The sequence below is a fragment of the Ambystoma mexicanum genome, chromosome 3p, assembly GCF_040938575.1.
Source record: "Ambystoma mexicanum isolate Mex_15411 chromosome 3p, UKY_AmexF1_1, whole genome shotgun sequence".
Lineage (NCBI taxonomy): Eukaryota > Metazoa > Chordata > Amphibia > Caudata > Ambystomatidae > Ambystoma > Ambystoma mexicanum.
Window position 1 is genome coordinate 1153908931 of NC_090925.1, and position 18339 is coordinate 1153927269.

At 46.9% G+C, this 18339-nt stretch overlaps 1 protein-coding gene across 9 annotated transcripts in view; it reads left to right on the top strand.

The window, feature by feature from the left end:
* The window catches only part of TCF7 (transcription factor 7), a 527944-nt gene that overhangs the window by 443733 nt on the left and 65872 nt on the right, over positions 1-18339 (top strand). For 5 of the 9 annotated variants that reach the window (XM_069652547.1, XM_069652543.1, XM_069652546.1 and 2 more), the window contains 2 exons: positions 13518-13607; positions 16369-16417. In XM_069652547.1, the coding sequence (XP_069508648.1) occupies positions 13518-13607; positions 16369-16417 (139 nt within the window). The remainder of the gene's footprint in view (positions 1-13517; positions 13608-16368; positions 16418-18339) is intronic. The other 4 variants (XM_069652544.1, XM_069652550.1, XM_069652549.1 and 1 more) reach the window with 1 other exon arrangement.

The following is an 18339-nucleotide window of genomic DNA, read 5'->3' on the forward strand; positions in this document are numbered from 1 at the left end:
CCTGCACCCCTGTTCACTATAATGTAAGCGGGGTTGTGGGGTGTCCCCTGCACCTGCTTGCATAAAGTAAAACAAAATAAGAAAAGGACCCTGCGGCGCTGGTTCCCGATCACAAAGTGAATGGGAACAGGCATTGCAAGGACACGGATTGTCGGTGGCACACAGCGGAGTGTGCCGCAGGCGAGTAAGTAATGAGAGTGGGTGGGATCGAGGCATCCGAAATGGCTGCAGGGGGAAATGCCAAATGTTGTTTTTGTACAAACCATTTGGTCATGTATTCCTCTGTCATTTCGGATACGACCAAATCACCCAAATTTGTTGGACGTGCCCCTTTTACTCAGACACATAATTTGATAACCCTTCCCACAGGTTCGACACCATGCCACACATCGGCCAAATCGGAGTCACAAACTGGTGCACTGGTAGGCCTGTTGAGACCCACCACACCCTAACCCAGCCATCCCGAATGCACAGCCCATCACCCCAACCCTTCACCTCGTCTTGTGGCCTGATGCCCATTCTCCAGAACACCAAGGTATATATGGCCCCCTCTCACCGGTCCAACCCCCCTTCTCTCAGACCTGCTACACCCTCCACGTAGATCTTGCACTGCTCAATCAAGAGCGGCAAGATGGAGAGAAGGAGCAGAAAACATTGACTACCCTGAACATACCGGGCCACCCAGCGACCCAGGTAAAACAACCTTCCCCCCCCCTGCCCCCCGCCACTACCTACTCACCTGCACCCTCTGCTCACACCTCTCCCGAATAACATAGCACCCCCTATGGTGCTTCCCCTCTCTTAGCACAGCAGGAGCAGCCCTGGCTAGAACCCCAACCTCCACAGCTCCCCCACCCCACGGGCCACCCGTAAGTCGAGGAAAGGCCCAGACCAAGGCCACCTCAGGCCCCTCTTGGCATCACCCGTTCTCCAGCCCAGATCCCAAACCCTGCCACCTCACAATATGATATTATAGGTTATTTATAATGCGCTTAATACCCAGAGGTTTCGAAGTGCGGACCCGGGGATCAAACCTGTGGTGCTCCATGTCGTCTTGCTTCCAAGGTGAGCACGTTGCCCCTGAGCTATCCTCCTGAGACTATAGGGCCCAAACCTCTCCACCAACACCCAACCCAGTCCTAGCTCTATTCCCTTCTTCGCCCACCCCACCAGGTCCACTCCACTATGCCTCCTCCACCACCCACCCCTTTGCCCCTACCCACCAACCACGACCAACCCCTTTCCCCTAACATCCTCCCATGGTCACACCCTCCCCTAACCCCTACCTCCACTCCTTCACTCAAGCTCCTCCTACCATTCCCATTTCGTCCAGCACATGCAAGCATACCACACCAACTCTCTTGGCCCTCATCAACGCCAGGTCCGTCTCCAAAAATAAATTCCACATCTTTGACCTCATCATCGAAGACAATCCAGATGTCCTTTTCATCCCAGAGATCTGGTTTGCTGATGATTAAACCCCCCCACCCCCCATTGCGGACAAGGCCTTGCCACCGGGTACAAACTTCCTATTTGGAACAGATCACAAAGAGGTGGCGGACTTGCGATACTACACAAACACCAATTCCCACTAATAATTAAGGACACCTCAACCAGCAGCACAGACTACGAATCCCTTCTGGTAAAACTTCCAACTCTCACCCGCCTCGTCGCACAGCTTCTTGCTCATGTACAGACCCCCTGGCTACAACAAAACCTTTGCAGGCACGCTCTGCAAAGCTCTGACAATCAACCTCCATCCAACACTTACCATCCTAGGGGATTTCAACATCTGGTTTGACTCACCCGCAAACCCTATGACCCGGTCACTTACAGACAACCTAGAAGCATTTAACCTGACACAACACACCTCCCGTTATGGGCTGATCAGTCAGCAATTTTCTTCTCTATACCACTGATCACTGTGACCCGTGCCCAAGGCCATGCACGACGACCACCAACCCCAGGCCTCTCACCCCACTATGGAATAAACTTGTTCCCACCCCAGATTAAGCCATCTCCCTCCTCACATCTCTCCCTACTCTGTTCCTCCAGGAAGGACCACACCACCCCCCTTCAAAATCTGACTCTCGAACACTTACAACCCTCAACCCAACAAAATTGACCTCTCAGAGATCAGGACTCACATCCAGGTGGTTCACCACCAACCTCAAATCACTAAAAACCCTCAAGCACCATCTGGAACTGACCTGGAGAACCATTCCTACGGCCCAGAACAAAACCCCCTAGCAAGACTAACTAGAGTTTACAGACTGGAAATCAGAAAAAACAAGGAAACATTCTATGGGAACAGAATCTTAAACGCTCGCAACCTGAGCAAGGAACTGCATAGAATCATTTGGAAATTCAACTCCTGGCCTACTCTAACACCCCCCCCCCCCCCACCCATCTCCCAATCCCTATGTAACACCTTAGAACACTTCCACAAAGTTGCAATTGACAGACACTCCGCCATCATCTCTAAATTGGAACATATGGCCCTGCCCTCTACCCATCCACAGCCCGACCCACATTGAAACCCCCTTTGATACAAACCTTCACCTCTTTCTCTCCCATCTCACACCAGGAGTTCCTCTTGCTCCTAGCACAAAGCCGCCCATCTGGCACCCTTGAGAACACCTGCCATAACCTCCCACCCGCCCTCCACATCCTAGCCTCAACCTGGGCAGGCAGTATCGCACGCTCAATCCTCAACCACTCCCAAACATCAGGAATCTTCCGGGAAGTCCTACAAACCTACCACATCAAACCCTGCCTCAAAGAATCTACTCTACCCACTCCTCCCCCAGAACTACTGGCCAATCTCCAACATGCGCTTCATGGCCAAACACATGGACCACACAGCATTCAAGCAGCTTGGCCTTTTCACTGAAGCCAACAACCTCCTGGACCCTGCGCAATCTGGCTTCAGACCGCTCAGAGGAACTGAATCCTCCCTAGTCATCCTTCTAGGATGACCTAAAATGCAGAAGGGGGCTGCGCTGTACTCCTCCTTCTTGACCTCTCTGCCGCCTTAGATACCATCAATCACATCATCCTACTAGACCGGCTAGGCTTATTAGAAATCAAAGACACAGCTCTCTTGGATCTCCTTCCATCTATAATAGCTCACAAATCATGCTCCTCCACCTCATGACTAGAAAAAAAGGTCCCACAAGGAGCATCCCTATCTGCCCAACTTTTCAACATCTATCTAAACCCTCTGGCCATACTCATCCACTGCCACAATCTTACCTGTTACAACTACACAGACGACACCCAGATCATCCTTCAAATACCAAAATCGGCAGGCTCCAACCATCCAGATCTGTCGTGCCTCTCGCATATTGACTACTGGATGATGACAAATCGCCTCATCCTCAATTCTGGGAAAACTTAAATTCTAGTCTGCAGAAAAACGGCACTCTTCACCCAACCCATTCCCTGGCTGCAATTGCTAGGCCCCCAAGCGGCAACCTCCACCTAAGTGGAAAAACCTTGGATGCACACTGGACATGGATTTATCCCTCTCTCAACACATCAACTCTGTATCCAGAACCTGTTTGTTCCATCTACGCATTCTCAGGCGTATTTTCCCTTACCAAAGCTATCCTCACAGTTTCTCCGCCATTCTTTCCATCATCGTCTCCCACTTAGACTATGCAAACTGCCTTTACCTAGGCACACCAGCTTTCCAGCTAAGGAAACTGCAAAGAATCCAAAACGCTGCAGCCCGCCTGCTCATTAACCTACCTCCCAGAGAACACATCAGCCCTGCACTAAGTGTACTCCATTGGCTCCCTATTGGTCGACGCACTACGTTTTAAAGCCATATGCATCACCTACCGGGACATCCACAACACCAGCCCAGAATTCTTTCAAGACAAAATCACTTGCTACCATCCCTCAAGGACTCTCGGATCTCGCACTCCATCTCTCCTAGTGGTTCCACATTACAACTTCTCCAGACTGGGCGGATCCTCTTTCGAAGCGCTGATCATCTGTAACACCCTACACATTCACAATATTGACAGTCTCCTGGGATTCCGAAAGGCCCTCAACATCTGCCTTTTCCCTTCCTCCTCTTGAAACTCTCCCCCACTCTAAACTCGAGATAGGCAAACAGAACCGCTGACCCAAATACAACAACACTCCTATCCACCAATACCCCACGGATGCCGGCAGTGTTCGCAGAAGCACACCGCAATAAACTTTCATCCTCCATATCATTCTCCCCTCATCCCCGGCCCCTGTGGGCCCCTCGCCCACTGCTCAGACTTTGGTTGCAGGGAGACCACGAATAGTGAGACCATCCAATCGCATTGGACCAAGAAAAAGAACACTGCAGTCGAAGTCCATCCAAGCATATGGTATGTATAATGTACATGCCACGTCTATGGACACATGCACGGCCACCAACCCATCCATGCACCCTAGAATGCAACTATGGCTATGCCATTCCAGTATAGCAGCGCACATGGCCTTCCACACTGAAACCCCTGACATACCTCAACTCTGCCATTTGTATACAGTGACAACCAACAAATAAATTGTGCACCCCGCGTCATGAGATTTACAGTAAGAATTCGCCCATATATTGACTCCAACATCATGAGTGATTTCTGGTGGTAATCCTGGCATATACTGTGGGCACAATTAACTGTGGCAGTTATGGTATATTTGTATATATATGTATATATATATATTGGGAGCAGGATAATGAAAATGATGTTGTGCCTACAATATATATTAGATCAGTGATTTACAGTATGAATGTTAGCGTATTTTGTGGATGCTGCTGCATGAGTGATTAACACTGGCAGTGCAGCATGTATTGTGGGCCCAGTATGAAATAAGTGATTCACAACGGCAGTGATTGCATCAGAGAAATGTTGTAAAATGCTTTGTACTGTTGTTGACCTGACATCTATTGGATTCAGTCATGTTTAACCCTAGAGAACCGACTGTAAGTTGTAGGTTTTACAAATGTGTTAATGGTGCTATAAAAGTCACCATTATTTGATACAATTTCTCAGGGGAACCACCCTGAACCCCTTCCCCTTTACATTGTTCAAACCATTACCTGGTACTATTGAATGCCCCTCAACTGAAAATATTCCCTAGCTACCATTGGCATTGTAAAGTCTACAATGCTGGTGTGTCCTCTGGAGCCACATACACCCCAGCAACAACGTCTGCCTATGCCACAGTGTGGGTAGGGCACGACTCTGTTACCGCATGTGTTTGGAAGCTTTTCAAAACCTACTGTGGTAAGGGGTTTTCGAAAACCCAACTTAAAGTTGAAGCCAGTTTACACTGCATTGTAGAACTTGCGAAGGTAGAGAATGGCTGAACCTTCTGGTGTAGACTTAGGCTTGTGGCGAAGTACAGTTGTTAACAAGAGCAAAGTTTAAGGAACAGAGCTCCACACAAGTAAGTATAAAAATTCTGGAGCTTGTGGATCTGCTTAGATTCCCATGCTTTGCATAGGCCGCCATCTAGTGGTTACTAAGGAGCATTACATATTTAAAAATCGAAAAAATGGGTGGCGACGGGTGTTAGGGAGATTAGTCATTTTTATGCTTCATCAGACCCCCAGCACATCTTGCTGGGCTTCTGGACCTGTTTCCTACTATCCTGAATGAGTGGAGCCTTTTTCCACTCATTTATTCTTATGGGCTCTGTCTTTTGGAACTCTGTTTTCTGTGTTTTACCTGTACTATGGAGTCTACTTTCATCCATCTCTTTTAAGGCATCTGTATTTTACGTTTGCAGCACATAGCGCTCTGTGGGCAGTGTTGCTGGGGACTCTTTGGGTCATCCTTTAGGATTCTTTTCTATATCCTAGAGTAACTACAGTTCTTGTATCTCTCTTAAAACATTGCATTCTGAGAGATTGGCACACACCACCTTATGTGGAGTGCTAAGGGGACACTTGGTATCCCCCTTCTCTCTGCTCCTGTGACTTTTTAGTCACATAGACAACCTTCTAGTTATGGCTGGTGGCAGTGGACGTGTTCTACCAACTATTGTGTGAATTTTCTACTGCAGGCTTTGTCCATAGGCCTGGTAGTGCACAATAGGGTCACTCAAGTACTAACTTGGTGGCTCCTTTTTTTTGTCGCCATTTCTAGCGTGGTTGTTTTGTCAGCCTTTCTTCTACTGTCCTGTGAGGGGGAGGCCTGTGTGAGTGTTTGGTCTTTGGCAGGAACCCTTGGGTGTCCCCCGCCTAGGCTCCATTGTGTTTGGTCAGACAGGAAGCTGGGAGGTTTTCACTGCACTGCTCTGTCTGCCTGAGTGCCTAAATGAAACCCTCTCCCACTGTGGGTCTAGCTGTCCCGATTGGACAGCCATCCGCCCCTTTCTGTAAATTGCTGAGCGAGATTGCAGAGGAGTGTGTGCTCAAACTGTATAAAAGGTGAAGTTCCTGAGTTGGAGAAGGCAAGCTGACCACTGGAAACTGATAAATCTCCCTAGCACCGCACCACGCTGTAGAGACGATGCAGTAGGGAGTGTGTAATATCTGCCTTCCGAGGAAGCACAACAACTCTCGGTGCAAATCCTGCAGGCTTTTTAAACCAAAAACACTGAAAGGGCGTCGCACAAAAAGGCGGGCTGCCTACACTATGCAGGCTGAAATGAATTTGGGCAAATCTGCATGCATCAGTTTTGAAAGTGACACCGAAGAGAAGGACCGGAGGAAACACAGATGGTTTCCTCACAGCCGGCCCCCACCGCCATAGAGCCAACGTCAGGTCATGCTGTGGAGATACCCCTTCGCACCAGAATGCTGCTACAGACCCAAAACCCAAAGACGATACTTGACCAAAACACTCCTACCAATCGACACCCACACCAAAATAAAACGTCAGCTTGACCCACCGCATGTCTAAAACGCTCTCCTCCTTGGCACACAAAACTAAGACGCCGACAGAACATGACAGGGAAACGCACTCAAACACAGGGCTGCATCCAAACATGCGACGCATGTGCCCAAAACGAGCATGCACCCGACAAACACAGAGAAGAGACAATCTGGTGCATAAACCTCAAATTGCTCCCCATACAGGCCAAGAGTAGGGGAACCTCATCCAGGGAGGGGGAAAGGCATTTTATCTTCTGCCACGTAGAAAAAGCAGGGGTAACCCATTCAGAATTTGAGGAGGAAGATATCCTTGTAGACCCACATCGGTGTACCCCACAGTGAAACCATTGGACAGAGGAAAGATTAAACTTCTTCGTTGTGGAATCCAGTGACTGATTCCCCAAAAAGGGAAAGGGAGACCAAGTCCTGGAATACAGCCCCAAGAAGCAAAGAACGGAACTCGCCCAACCTGAGCAACTTGAAGTGGAGGAGTTAGTAGAAGAGGAACATTTTCAGAGGTGGAAGAGATTGTGGGGATGAAGAAAAGACAGATGCAGAGGACTATACTCTCCTATCCCCAGACCAAGAAGAAACCTCTATTTCATCCTCTCCTACAAAGGAACAGGTCCTGTACCAGATCCTGTCAAGAGCTGCAACAAGCTTCAAAATACAGATGGAAAAACCCCATGAGGAGACGACTTTTGGGACGTCCTCAAGGAGAGGTCAGTATCTCAACCCATTCCATTGTTAAAACTTATGCATAAGAGGGTCACACCATCCCTAACCAATCCAGTACACAAACCGGTGAACCCAAGAATTGATAAGTATAAACCAGCACCTATCAACCCTCTTTACATAAGGGGACAACGAAGGGGCCCCTCCCTGGTGCCAACCACAGCCAGAAAGGGGGGCCGAGCACCCCTATCTAACAATAAATAGCCCCCAAGTCCCCCTGCCAAGAACAGAAAGAAAATGTGCAATTTTGGAAAGAGGATTCACATCAATGGCACACGAGATCAGAGTCACCAACGCCACTGCACTCATGACGAGATACTCTAGAGACAAATGGACTGAGCGAGCAGCTCACTACCCAGGTAATGGAACCCACATAAATAGCCATGCTCAACATTATAGCTCAGGGGAAAAATTTGACCAATGCAGTTATAAAAACTCCCTTGATGTTGCAGACACAGCAGGATGAATAGAAGCAGGGCCTGTCATTCTAAAAAGGCATGCGTGGCACAGCCAACCTAATGGGCAGACCTCTAGAGCACAACTTTTTGGCATAGCGGTGGACAATATACTTGAAAAGGCTAGAAAAGAACATGAGAGCCTAGGGCAAATATCAGGCATATCATTTCAACAAAGGGGATCATTCAGAGGCAAATAATTCCCCCATTCAACAGGGCACCCTAGTATACAACAAGGTAACCAAAGTTACCAAGGCACCTACACTCAAGGGACTAGCAGATAATTGATGGCACACCATCCCTGTTGAGGATGAAGGCATGGCAGAGGACCAGCTTCTAGAGCCTCTACCTGCACCACAAAGTGACTACCCAGCAGTTGTTCCCTCCGATGCGGCGCCCTACCGGGGTTATGCAACATCATTTCTGCAGCTTGTGTAATCTGCTTAGATCACATGCTATGCATAGGCTGACATCTAGTGGAAGCTGCAGAGTATTAAAGTTGTTGTTTTCGGAAACGCGAAAAGAGACGTCGACAGGGCATGCCAGTAATAATATCCCTAGTGTGACGTTCACTTTACCCATGGTACTTCACGTGTCAAGGTCCCTCGGATTGTTTTTTTCCACCATCATAGACGGATGCTTAATCGCAGAGTTCCTATTTCGGCTAACACCATTGATTATATTTAATTGAAGTTAGTTACTCTTTCTATCCTTTTAATCACTGACTTTTGACAACCTCTTCGGTGGTGAAAAGGACAAACGTCAGACAAAGTCCTTGATTCGACGGTCCCCTTTGTTCTTGGAAGGCTGCACTGGACCTCGTCCTGCACAGTAGGGCGAGTCGGGGGTGGACATTTCTTAGGGATCGAAGAGAATGCTTTTTCCCTTTAACCCTCTTATTGCCTGGCTGCCCATCCATCTAAAAATGGAAAAGGCACCTTTTAAATTCTGCCCAAGTTATAATAAAAGGTTCACCTGGACGACAAGCACCTGGTGTGCAACCTTTGTCTTCCACGCAACCACGACGAGGGGCATTATCGAGCTTATCAGCTCTTCAAAATGAAAACACTCAAGAAACGAAAGACCAAGCGCTGGGCCCATCAAGCCATGCAGGCCGAGGCTGCCGTGTACATGGAGGGTGCCTCCAGCAACGGCAGCATCACCATCTTTTCAGACTATTAAGGCGACGAGGAACCGATGAATTCCCATGTGCTACCACCCGACCCCAGTAGACAGGCCGGCAGCTCTGTTACAGGGACAGCCGGCAGCAGTAGCACTCACACTACAGCCCGCACTAAGCACATACCCAAGGGCAGAGATTTGACAGCAATGTTGTCTACACGCCCGCACACAGTGTTGAAGGGGGAGGTCCACAAGTTCGCTGTCCTCTGGGCACCCGAGGTGCCGATCGCCACATGACAGGCCTCCAAAGTCTAGAGACGATACAGACGCTGTGTCCAAACCATCCGGCAAACATCAGAAGATGCGGCTAGGGGCCTCCCCACCGCTGAAGTTCGACACTCCGCCCAAACGTCCAACAAGCCAAAAACACCAAGAGTTCAAAAATATCCCAGTTGGTACAAAAGCATGTCCCGAAAGCCTTCATAAGGCAAAATAGTTGACAAAACACTCCTCAAGGAGCCATCACTCTCACAGGGGAAAGGCACCTGTTTCTCACAGGGAGAGGATGCCATAACAGCAGCCTTGAAGAACAAGGGTCCCGTACACCTCAGGATCCTACTACACCACTGTACCCTGTGTAAACACTGCCTTTCAAACAAAGAGCTTACTCTTTGTACTCAACAAGGGGTACAGTAGCTACTTTGGCCTTTATCGCAAATGTCCTGCTAGACCTCATTTGCAAAGCAGCTACATGGAGCTCAGTACATACTTTCACTCAGCATTACTGCATTGACACTCATTCCAAAGCAAATACACAGGTGGGACAAGTGGTTCTAAAACCTCTATTTGCAGCTGGACCTTTTTACAACCACCACCTTCTCCTTACACTGCTCGCTAATCTATGCATAGCATGTGATCGAAGCAGATTCCACAAGCCTCAGAAGGGATACATTACTCACCATAATCGTATTTCTGATGCTTGTATCTGCTAAAATTTGCATGCGCCCACCGATCCTCCCCTTCGGGAGAAGGTGCATGGATGTTTATATGAGCTTATCTGATACATATCTGCTTTAATACATCTGTACCCACGCTACACTTCATGCTACCTCATATCGGAAACAAAACAATCGGAGGGACCTCAACGTGTGAAGGACCATGGGTACAGTGGACGTCACACTAGGGACAGTATTACTGGCCTGCCCTGTCGATGTCCCTTTTCGAGTTTCGAAAACAACTGTAATACTCCACAGCTTCCAATAGATGTCGGCCTATGCACAGCATGTGAATCTAATCAGATGCAAGCATCATAAGTATGATTACCGTGAGTAATGTATCCCATATCTACACATGCGAGGGGATAACCTCAGACAAGTAGGTATTAAGCACAGAAAAGAAGGGTTATTGCATAAATCTAATAAAGAAACTACGCGATCAATCCAGAGCAAGATATATTGCAAGAACATCTAAAGGTCCTACAAGAAGAAATAGAGGCACACATTCTGAAGGGGGAAAGAAGTGCCAGTTTACCAGGTAAACACATGAATATACTGTTTACTTCTTAGCTCCCAAAAAAGACTTGACTGAGGCCAGTGCTAGATCGAAGACCTGCAAACAAATAATGTAAAATCACACAAATTCAGAATGGCTACCCTTAGGGAGGTTATAGTGCTCCTAACTGAGGGCATTTACATGACACCCTTACGTTTGAAAGATGTATACTGTATTGTTTCAATGTTCCCAGGTGATCAAAATTATCATAGATTCAGGATATTAAACACTACCAATTCAAAGTGCTTCCTTTTGGAATTGCATGGGCACCTCGTGTATTCACCAAAGTGTTAGCGGTGGTTGCAGCAGAGCTATGCTGCAAGGAAATCCCAGAGTACCTCTACCTGGACGATTGGGTAATAACAGCAAGGGGTGCACAAGAGGGCTTATCACACATAGAACACACTGTGAACCTACTTCACAGCCTAGGGTTCTCAATCGATGAGCATAAGTCAAGTCTCATCTCAGGCAGGGAGGTGGTTTTCCTAGGAGGAGTCCTAAACAGACAAAAGGCAACTGCACACCCGACACCAGAAAGAAAGAGTGCAAGCCACCTTACAATCACTCATCCCCCTGTTCAAAACAGGTCAAATGTGAACAGTGAGGAAAGTTATGGGACTGCTAGGCATGATGGTGTCATGCATTTTCAGAATTCCCCATGACCGCATCAGAATGCAAATAATACAGCACTGGCTGGCAGAACAATGGTCACAAAAGACAGACCAATGGGACGATGCAGTGGTAGGCTTGCAAACTGTAAACAAGGGTCTTCTGTGGTCGTTAGTACGCAACATGAACATGGGAAGGCCATTAATTTCTAACACTGCCACAACTTGCAATAACAGAGGCATCCCTAGCAGGTTAGGGGGATTACAATGTCTGCACCTCACGACACAGGGTAAGTAGTCAACAAAACAGACATATCACATAAATGGCTCTGCTTTCCTCTAAAATATTCTGAAAGGAAAGAACATCCTAATACAGTCAACACAACCACAATGTTCTATATCCACAAACCAGACGGAACTCGCTCAAAACAACTATCCATCCTGGCACAAAACATTTGGCACTGGTGCATACAAAGGAAAATATCCTTACAAGCACACAGTGTCCCTAGGGTTCACAACTGTCTGACCGATTCACTCATCAGTATCCTTATACCGCAACACAAGTGGGACCTCCACACCAATGCCCTCACTGATCTTTGACCAATTTATCAGCTTGGCTCCTGAGGTTATAGACTTCGATCACCTACATCTCGCCACAAGGTGTATGGATATCATTGGAGAAGCAAGGAAACCCAACGCCAGTCACTGCTACTTCAACAAATGGAAGAGATTTGTCTTTTGGTGTTAAAGAAACCAGGCCAACGCCATAGGTTGCTCAGGATCAGATGTGGTACGATATCTCATGCATCAGAACAAGTGGGCACTTCCACACTCTGCCCCACTAGTGCCCCTGAACTGCTGTGGGTATGGCAGCCCAGATCTACGTGATATTGTCAAAAATAATATGGAATCCCAAAATGGTGAGGGGGAAAAAAAATCTCCTCCACATTGTTTAGTAACCCCGCCTCCACAACAAATATATGTGGTGAAATGGAGCTCTCAAAATTCAGTATTTTGGGATTCAGCATTTTTAGCTGCAAAAATATTGCGCGATACTGGGCAGCCCAGAGCATGTACCCTTTGGATCTGTCCCATCATTTTCTAGTAAGGAACATTGGACGTTCCCAGGTGAGGATTGCAAATGTGGTTCAGCGCGTGTCTGTCAAAGCAAGCATGCCTTCAGACTGGGTGATTAAGATGGAGTTGTCATGAAGGCATCCAATTGCTGTCTCCCTGTGTCTGCATATTTTCAGCGCAGATAGTTTAACTTCTGAAATGTGTGATCTGAAAGAAGGGGCACTGAGCTGACCTAAAGTCAAATCAAAACATCTGTCGTCCGTGCGCCCTCCATTTTGGATTCCCCCTACGCCCCCTCGGATTTTTCAAGTACTCTGCCAGATGCAAGTGTGTATTGCAGAGGAAAGAAAAATGTGTATGCTGGGAATACGACTAAGACCATAAACTCATTCCACGCATATATCATTGGATGCATGGTGGCTAACGCAAGGGATCTGTACTGTGGGGCCACATCCCAAATCCTCCAAGATCTCCGATTTTGGGAAGGAAGAATCTTTAATGCATACGCTTCCATTGGTGGGTGAATGGAGTGGTTACCCAAACTAAAGTAAATCTTTGCTGCAGTAGACCTAATTTCCTAAAATGTTCTAAAAAGCATTTTAAAACTAATTTATAAGATTGCACAGAATGTTGGCACAATTGCATGGTGGATCATTGGACTGTAGGGTTTCTCACCCATGGTAGGTGTACTCTTACAGCATCAGTGAAGGTCATGCTGTCTCCACAGATGTTTTTTCTGATATTTGCTGAGTGTTTTTATTTTGAATAGCATGAAAGAAGATATGATATGACATTTATAACGCACCTATACACAAGTGTTTCAAGGCGCGAGATATTGTGGGCTTAGGAGCACATGGAAAAGCTGTGCATCACCAACATTAAGGGCATGTTTTTTCGGGAGGGAATGTAAATATGCTAAAGTTATATTGTTTTAAAAGATGGATGGAGCGGATGTTGGGTTTGTCTACTATGAATCACGGGGAAGCATGCATGGGTAGCGATTACAAGTTCAACTAGAATTGTTCTTACTGCTATCTTCCATGATGGATCTTTGCCTTTCACTCGCCCGCTTGCTATGTTAATATTTTAACGCTTGCTCTTCAGTCTTCAGGCTCTTCCGGTTCTGAACACACACAGTTATGCTCAGGGTCCCTGGAGTTCTGCGGCACTACAGGGCCACTTTCTGCAGCAAGGGTAAGAGAATTCTGCGGGCAGATATCTGTAAGTTCTGCGGCCCTTCTGCGGCACTGACAACAAGTAGCCGGCTGGAATTCTGTACCCCCTGTTAGCTGCAGAATTCCAGGAGCCCTGGGCTTTTCACAGTTCCATGGCCGTGGAATTGCTCACTGGTCATGGAATTTATTTAACCCTTTCAGTACATTTTGAAATAGTCACGGGAACCAAATTTGTACAGCAGATTGCCACAAAAACGGCGTCCTCACTGCTGCTTCCTGAAATGGAACCCTCCTTAATTTTGGGATGGGAAACATATACTGTTTTTTTTGTAAACGGCAAAAGCAGTAAATGTACCATGAAAGTACTGAAGGTTTAAAGATGCAGGGCCTGGTCTAGACATCACTTAGCTGGCATTTTAAACCACTGATGCCCTGTCTTTTGTAGTGGTTGGTGTGTGCCGGGTGTCAATAATTTGGACTGCTGCTCTGTTGTGTCAAGCTAATGTGCAGGCATGTAGCTTGAAACAAATGTGCCCATGGTTGCCCGGCAAGGCATAAGAAGTGGAAAACAAAAGTGCCATCTAAAATGATTTTCAGATGATTAATACATCTAATACACCTTTGGCAGACCAGGCCAAAAGCCACATCTTGACTTTGTGATCGGCCTTGTGCTCCTGTATGAAGAGCTAGCCTTTTCTGTTTGCTTAAATCCCGGTGCACAGGCCAATATGTCACCTGGAATGAGAAAATGTGGTTCAGTGGGGAAGGAGGGTTTAGAACTCTCCAGATAAAATGTCTGACAATTTAACAATCCGGACAACGCCCTTCTCAGAGCGTAGTAAATCCAAAGCTGGGAACAAGAACCAAGAGGGTGGTTCACCTATTGGTCATTTCACCAAAGTTGATCACGCCTAAAAGACTACCCCATGGTTTCGAAAATCTGTCCCTTGCTAGTGGAGTTGCCTCCTTACAGTAGCGTAATGCCTTGCCGCGCAACCAAACATGGTGGTTTTGCGCCCATTGACCCGATATAGTGACACATTCTGAAAAGGCCCGGGCACTTTCCAATGCTGACATAAGACACAAGCCCACATTGCCTTTTGGAGACAGAGGCCGGAGTTTAAATGACATCTCTGTTTTGGGCTGAGCTAACCGGCGGCTTTTGCATGACTCCGAAAAAACCCCGGGCTTTGGTTAACCTGCTCTAGCGATGTTGTACTGCATGTCATGGCCGCAATGTGTGCATGGTTTACTTTTTAGTAGCATGCTTTCCAATCATGAAATTGTGCGTTATTGACAGTGTGCACTGCATACGGTACATCTACTTTTTGCTTTTTGCATCAGATGGATATTGTATTTTTTAAATTATTTTAAACGTAGATCTTCACCTTCTGTTGCATACAGTCATTACACCATTGGTCATGTATTCAATATTAATCAGATGGATATTGTTATAGAAGTGCTGCCTTTCGGTGAGCCAATTGTCCATAAAACAATGGAGGCTCCCCCAGAGGCATTGCTGGGGGCGGGGGGGCCTGAGGGGGCTATAGCCCCGGGTCTTTTGGTTGAAGCCCCAGATAGAAGCTGAGGAGTTACAACCAAAAAGGCTGGCTAGCCCCCAATCCCGACAGTCCCAAAATTTGCATAGCCCCGGATCTTTTCCAGACCTAGCAACACCCCTTGGAGGCTCCTACCTTCTGAGACGGAGATCATGAAAGTTGAATGCTCTGTCTGCATGCACACATTTGATCAAATTTCTATGAGGTTTAGATTACCCTAAACATATTTAGAGGTAGCATTATGGTAGTGCCTGGCACGGGTCTACAAACGGAAGGACTAATCGATTCGGTACCCAGTTGTGGAGAGCGGGGGTGAATCGTAGTTTTGGTAGTTATCGAGAAGATGGCACAGATGAAGGATTGGCAGTTTGACAGAAAGGCAGGACTGTTTTAACAGATGTGTTCTATAGTCCTACGAGCAGTGGAAAGGCTGGCTTGTACTATTGCATTTTTCTGCTGCAGTTCCTACCACATGGGTAGTGCTAGATGTGTGCTTCTGGAAAGATGCAAAAAGAGAGATGCACATTGGAGTGAGTGGAGAAGGGAGCAGAAGGGGGCAGGGACTTTTGAATGTTTGTTGCTTGGAGTAGCGAAGACGCAGCCAGGCGCTTAGGTGGAGGCAGTTAGTGTGGAGTAACTGGGAGGCTTGCTTTTTGTTTGTTTTTTGTTTGTTATGTCCTGAAAGCCAGAAGAGCATTTGTGCATCGGCTGCTTGGCAGAAATGTATTCCAACGGTGCGGACCAGCATGGGTTAGTTTGCCTTTGGGGATAGTCATGGCTTGGTAGCAATGCTACCAAACAATGGAATGGAGAAGTAGGATTGGTGCCATTACAAACCTAAAACCACTACACACTCCAGATGTGGGGCATATAATTTTCTGTACCACAGAGAGGAAAGTCCAGAAGTCTGGTAAACTGACACATTAGACGAACCCAATTGTTTCTTTAACACATTCATGAGATTATCGAAGCGGCGTAAAACGGGAGAAAAGGCGGCATCAACTGAAAAGCCACTTCATTTGGTTCCTCCACACTATCATTGGCTCTCATTTTGATAAAATGAGTTTGGGGTGTCTGCGCAGAACCAAACGGCCCACCATGGGACTGCATGTAGCTAATGCTCGGTTTGCATGACATGCTCTGTGTATTGGAACTCACTGCATGGTTGGAAGGTGTATTTTCATTACAAAATAATTAATTCCTGGGTTTCTGTCTTTGAAGGGCAAAAAGAAAAGACGAACAAGAGAAAAGCAGCAGGACTCCAATCCAGGTGAGGTCACCGGGCCTGGCGTCGACATGCTTGAACTGCTTGCTGTGGTGGGGAGATGGCCTTCTGGGCCTTTTGAAGGCCTCCTGTGGTTCTCGCCACTTTTCAATCCCGTTCTCTTGTTTTGCAGAGAAATGGTTTGCCCGCCTATCCAAAATAGTGCATACAGAAGGTACAAGTTGATTCTATGTCTACATCACAAAGTATTGATTTGCGTATATATCTCAATTTATCCTCTACGGTACCAGGCAAAGGAGTTTTGGAGGCGGCTGAAGCAGCCATTCAAGTGCGTGCGCCTGACATACAACAGAGCTTCCACCGATTCCTTGTTTATTTTGAGGCCACTTGATTTTGAATTTTTATCTTTGAGAGTAACCCATAAAAATAACTCCAGAAAAAAACAATACTGAAAACCGAGGTTAAAAAAGGTTTACATAGAATAACTAGCCTAAAAAGAAGAGACGAAAAATAACCAGACCTTAACATTCAATACGAAATAAACATTGAAGTTAATGAAAAGGAACATTTTGGGCCAGGAGCAGGTTGGTTTGGAGTAGGTGGGAAGGGAGGAAGCGGTATGGAAGGTTTCTTGGGGGATGGGTTTTGCCAGTACAAATGGACAGATGGAAATGGGTGAATGCAAAAAGAGTACAGAGTTGAGCTGGTTTAAAAAAGAAAAACAATGTAGCTTTTTATGGTAATGTAGCCAATTTCCCTCCCTTCATTTCAAATGTCCTTTAGAACATGTACATTTCTTTTGATAGCTAGTCGTGTTTGTCTGAGTTACTATTCCTGGGATCTTTTGTTACCATAAAACCGTTTTGAGGGAGTTGATGCTCGAGAAAATATTGATCTGATGTTTGTATCAGCGGAGCCAGCCCCTGGAATGCAGCGGGAAACGAGAATGAATCCTAAATGCCCCAGACGATCTTTTATTGGTGGTGCCCCTTTAATGACAGCTGCCCTTTTCAAGGGGCCCTCCGTGTTGCGATCTCCCTGCATTTTAAAACAACTGAAACATGTACTGCAAGGGTTTACGCTTAAATGACTTGGCACCCTAGTCCAATGTCCAGTCTTATATTCTAACAATCCGATCCTGGAAGCATCTCACAGTTCACTCGCAATCTGAGTATTTATTGCTCATTTCTTGGCCTGTGTGGTTGCTTGCTTTGTAAGACGAGTTGCCCTCCTGGTCTCTAAAGATTCATTGCTCTTGCCATGGAAAGAACCTGAAATTTCTCTATCCCCACACCCCTACACCCTGGCCCTGGGAGATTCATTCATCGGTTATCAGCAGGTACTTTCTCCCACCTGCCCGGGTGCTTCCACCAAGCTTTCCCTAATATCTAGTCCCTCTCAGCTGCTTGGCTAGATGTCTGCTCTTCTCTCCTCTGTACCACACAGATTGTCGAACACTGGCCACGTGCTCACATTGAAGACCTGTTAAACCACTTCACTGGATTCCAGTAACTGTGTCGATGATTGATTGGGACTTTCCCTTGTAAACTCTGTGTTGACCTTGTGGCCCCATCTCCTTCACACATGTTTGACCTCTCTGAATAGATTCATGGGTTGAGCAGTCCCTAATTGCCTGTATTCTCCAATAGTTTGATTGTACCTCTCCGGGCAGAGCCTTCAAATCTGTTGCCCACCATTTTCATATCTGGCGAGTCCATCCTGCCAGTAGAGCATTCCGGTTCCTTGCATTGCTGGTGACAAACTTTATTCTCTTAAACACTTGTGCCTTTAACCTCCTCCATTTTCTGAGTTTGCACTCACTTGCTGCCTTCCGAATCCCTGTTCGTGGTCCGTCACTGGACCTCTCTACAATTGGCGTTCTCGGCATGAGGTGCTGCTGATCAGATTCACAAACCACACTCCCAGAGAGTCGAATATTCTCCGCCTGTATGGTACCTCTTAACAGA